This window comes from Vicia villosa, unplaced genomic scaffold (assembly GCF_029867415.1).
Source record: "Vicia villosa cultivar HV-30 ecotype Madison, WI unplaced genomic scaffold, Vvil1.0 ctg.000233F_1_1, whole genome shotgun sequence".
NCBI classification, from domain to species: domain Eukaryota; kingdom Viridiplantae; phylum Streptophyta; class Magnoliopsida; order Fabales; family Fabaceae; genus Vicia; species Vicia villosa.
The window spans coordinates 624,351-629,461 of NW_026705088.1; the positions used below are offsets into that span (position 1 = coordinate 624,351).

At 32.3% G+C, this 5,111-nt stretch overlaps 1 protein-coding gene across 1 annotated transcript; it reads left to right on the top strand.

The window, feature by feature from the left end:
• The first annotated feature begins 2,043 nt into the window (after nt 1–2,043).
• Nucleotides 2,044–3,049, top strand: LOC131625688 (uncharacterized). The gene has a single exon (XM_058896525.1). The coding sequence runs from the start codon at nt 2,105–2,107 to the stop codon at nt 2,756–2,758; it is 654 nt and encodes a 217-aa protein (XP_058752508.1). The 5' UTR covers nt 2,044–2,104; the 3' UTR covers nt 2,759–3,049.
• The last annotated feature ends 2,062 nt before the right edge of the window (nt 3,050–5,111 follow it).

Genomic DNA, 5,111 nt, shown 5'->3' on the forward strand with positions numbered 1-5,111 from the left:
ATCACATTTTTGGTGACCCAACTCATGAGCCAAAATAGCTTGTAAAAGGTAAATTGATGGCAAGTCAATAGTAATTTGGAACCGAAACAATGAATATGATAAAAAAAATATGTTATGACTAACAAATTGACAAGGAAAAATGGAAGTGAAGAATAGGGAGAAAGCTTCTTGAACTTAAGCGTCAAAATGTCAAAACCATATGTAAAACATAATAAACACTTATTCCAACCCATAAACCAGATTTAGATAACGAAAACCAAAATGATAACCAAAATGCAAAATAAATCAAAAATAAAAACAAAATAAACACTTATCCTTGGTGCTTGATGTCTTTTGTTTCTTCTACCGTTTCACCTCTTTCTCTCCATTCTCGTTCATGAGATAAAATCCAGAAGAAGAAAAAACAAAATGTAAGAATACAATAGAGCTCTTCAATATTATTCTCCAGTAGAAAAATTAAACAAAAAAAATTAAAAAAGGACTCATGGTATAATTAAATATAGATCTATTCTCTAATCCGGACAAACCTTTCTTCTTTATTTTCGCAGCTTTACCGAAATAGCTCTGAGTTTGTTTTTTCCTAAAGAGAAAGAAAGAAACCGGAGAGAGAAAGGTGAATTGAAACAAATGGGAGGGAAGATGGAGGCGTTTGGAAGATGCTACGACAGCTAGGGTTTGGAAGATGGAGGTGGTGATGAAATTAGGGTTTTGAGTGAAATGAGAGAATGCGGAGAGATAAAATGGGCAGCCGAGAGATAAATAGGGAGAAAGAGAGAGAATGTCAAGTGAAGTAGATAGTTGAGAAATGAAAGGGGTGTAGACATAACCCAAAAGTGAACTTTTTTTATTTTCAAAAGTTGGAGGAAAAAACCAAATGGATATTAATAAATAACCTATAGGAATATGAAAAGGGAGTGTCACGGAGGAATGGATAAATGTGATTGGTGGAAATAAAACTTTGATTTAACAAATTACAATAAAGGGCTTTGTTAAGGGCAATTTTATTTTTCATTAAGGGTGTTTAGTGGTATGCCTGATTATTAGTTAGGTAGTTGATGAGAGCATTATAACTCTTTTATTGAACATCAAAAATAGGTGGTTTTCTATTTTTCTTAGGTTAAGTTACAGTTTGTTTTCAAAAAAGTAAGTTAAGTTATACTTTTGGTTCCTCTATTTTGTTCGGTTCAAAAAATCAATAATCTTATTTTATTTTTAAATAATTTTGGTCCCCCATCTCCAACTCTTTTTTCAAAAAATGCTGTGTATTTGATGTAGCATATTTCATTAAATAAACTTAAACAAACTTATTAATGGATTAATACTTGTTCTCCTATGCTAAAACCATCATATCTTAGTCAATTACATTGTTTTCAAGAAATCTCAATCTTTAGCTCTAACATTTTTCAAGTAGGTTTCTCAACTACTTTAATAGTTTCCCTTTAACTAAGAAGCATAAATTTTCACCTTGAAATATGTGGCTTTATGAAGTTAGGATGAGTGAAATAATGAATTCTAAAATGTAAAATACAAGTTTAAAATATTTAAAAATCATGCAAGTGTTTATTTGTTACACTTTATTAGTCTCTATATTATTTTATGGTTGGACTAGATATTATGCTAAAATTGGCATTCCTCTATTATTTTGTTTAGCATGTATTTACTATAGAATTTGCAATGTCTCCACTTCTGTCTCATTCTATTATTTTGGGATAAGTTTTGACCTTTCATTTTCTTCAATGTTCTAAAAAAGTATATATCATCTTTCAAATTAGATAACCCCATCATTTACTCTCCATCAATTATTCTTAGTTTACAATATTTCATTTTCTATTTTCTCTTAGAAGTTCTAGAAAACCATTGGTTCTAATATAACTAATTTTATGAGTGGCAAATCCATATTTTTGGGAACACCAACCACTTCAAATGGAATACAATTATTATAGTAAAAACATCTGTTATCAAATTATGAAATGCTAATAATAATTAGCTATATTTATCTTTATCCTTTTCTCATTGTATATATTACATTTGTCCTAGTTTCAAACACTTTTCTATTTGTCTCTAATCATCAACAATCAACACATTGTCCTAGAGAAGAGACAATATGGGTTTCACAAGTAAAACAATTTCCTTCACCTTAGCCCTAACCCTAACCCTAGCCTCATTCCTCTTTGTTGGAAATGCCGAACCCTCAGAGGATATCCACGTTGTAAACCACAATCTCCGATCCGATCTCACGGCGTTATGCCAAAAAACTACCAATCCTAAACTTTGTCTAGATACAATTCAACCACACTTACTCAAGGGTGTAATTACTCCCATTAAAGCTCTCGATGCTGAAGTCGACGCGACTCATGATCAAACCGTAAAAACTATGGATGTCATTGGTACATCACTTGCCAAACATAGTGTTTCCAAATCATTGAAGGATTCTCTTGCTATATGCAAGGAACAATACCAAGGCATTTTGGATACTATCAAAGAAACCAAACAAGCGATTGCTAATAATGATCTTAGTACCGCGAAATTGAAATTCAGTTCTGTCTTGTCATACCAAGGATCTTGCAAAGATGCATTTGAAGGGATGGAGAAGGAATTCTCCTTTTCTCATGACTCTGATGCTGTGTTTCAGTTGGGAGGAAACTGTTTAGACATCATTGCTGATATGGAAAAAGCTATGCCTAAGCCTGAAGTACCAACCGAACCAGCTCCTTCTACAGCTACAACATTTAGCAACGTAATTGGAACCATAAGTTAAAGTGGTTGTGGATACAATATCCAACTTTTTTCGATGGTAGAAAATTTTAAAAATTTAGTTTTATTATTTGTAAGTGAATAGATGAAGTGGTAATAACCACTAAAACTTACACACATTATTCTGAGGTTTGAGTTCAAACCCGAGTAATATAATAGTATCTAAGTATTAATATCAACTTTTGTCTATTGAGTTATGATTTGTGGACTTAAATGAGCCAGCTTTATTGGTACATAATACAAGTTCCACTAAATGTAATATTATTTTATATTTCACATATTCATGATTTTATAATTTTTTTCTTTTTTGTTATATAAATATAATTAAGTGAACTATAATTTAATTAGATATAGATCTATTATCGAAATCATTTTATATTATGTCATATATTTATATTAATTCATTAATAAATAAATGTAAGCTTTAAATCAGTTTTGTCTAGAATGTATCCATATAATTAAAACTTAAAAACATCTAAAATTTAATATTAACCAAACTTTTAATTTCCCCTTGTCACTCCCTTGTCACTTATCATATGAGAGATATGAGAGAAGAGATAAGAAGGATGGCTAAAACAGATGTTTTATTCATTTTCACAAACAGCATTAATTGTTTACAAGTGAATCACAACATTCTCCTCTCTAACAAGTGAGAGAATAATATTTTTTTAGAATACTAGCTTATGTATCTAATATATAATGATTAACCAATTACATGGCAAACATAGCTGGTTCATCTAGAGAAACAAACATGTTGAATTGATGTAATATACATGAACAGAGTTCGACTTTTGCATACATGATTAGACTTCGGCAACTGCATTTGAATTTTGACTATGTCGAATCCTGAAGCCACCCTTAAAGTTTTGAGTTCGATCGAATACCAGCTTATTACAACAAAGCTACAAATCTCCTCCTTAGAACAAATTCCAAAAAAACATAGGACCAATGCGAAAGTATTAGCACCCCTCACATCCATCACACGGGCTTCAAGGTTTGAGCCTAAAAGCTGAAAGCTGGTCTCAAGACCAAAGGCCACTGGGTCGGGTCTGGCCCGAAGCCCCCTAACTAAAACCGGGTTTGCCAAAGAGACAAACCCTAATCTCAAAATGTTCCTCTCTCAACGTTACTGTTCCTCGTCTCTCATGTTATTCCCTCTGTTTTTCCACCTTTGTGAAAACAACTCTTCATCTCTCTCAATTTCACTTGTTCTCCCTATAGTCTTTTACGCTTATTTTCCAGAAAACAACAAATAAATAAAGCTTTATCCTCTCTCTCAGAACTTGGCCTCGCTCTTTCTGCTTCACTTAACGTTTCGGTGAAGATGAACACGGAACAAAAACAATCAAACAATAATAATAAACCCTCATCCCACAATACTCATTATGCTTTTCAGAAATTTACAAATTGCAAAGGGGGTGACTCAGTAATGAAGCGATTTGATTTAAAAAGTAAATGAAATTTTACTGACCTGCAACTTCAGTGACGAGTTTCTCAGGTAATTTCCTTAGTCTTTCTGCTTTGATTTTATTGCTCTTTCAGTTTGCCTCTTCTTATGCTTAGAATCAAATCCTTCTGTTGTTGTGTTTGTAATAACCGTTGTCGTTGCTTTGTAGTGAGCTTGTTTATGTATAGAGAGTTGCTTGAGTGTTGTTTGGGCGGCTGTGGGCGTCATTTTAGTTATTGTATTATGAGTAGAGTTGTGTGAGTTGAAAATTAGTTGTTGTTGTGCGGTGAATGGGGGTAGTATTGAGGTTGAAATTTGAGAGGAGTTTTGTTGTGTGATTGTTGGTTTATGGTAACGAAAAAAATGAAGTTGGGTATGAAGAGGGAGAAAGATGGTACTCCCTCCGTCTCATAATAAGTGTTTCATTTACACTTTTTCTATGTCTCAAAATAAATGTCGCTTTAAAAATACCAATGCAACAATTATTATTTTTTTCCATTACTATACCCCTATATATTAACTTTCACGTTTTTCAACAACTCTACTACCTATAATAAATAAGAGTATTTTAGTAAATAATATTATTTTTATCATTAAAATCAACACATCTAATTATTTTCTTAAAAACCGCGTAAAGCTCAAATAAGACACTTATTGATGAAGATGTGTTGTGATGATTCTAGGTGTGAAGGTAAGTTTAGGTTTTTTCTATGTTATTCTTGCTTGATTTTTCTGGATTCTGTTGTTTTTGCTTGCTGAGTTGTGGCTGCTGATGTTTTTTGTTATCACTATTTTTTCATTTCCCCCTCTCGAATGAGAATGAGAGGTGTGTTAAATAGTGCTTTGCTTTGGTTTCACTTTTAGGGTTTGATGAATTTTTAGGTCTGTGGATTGTGGTTCAGATTTCAGG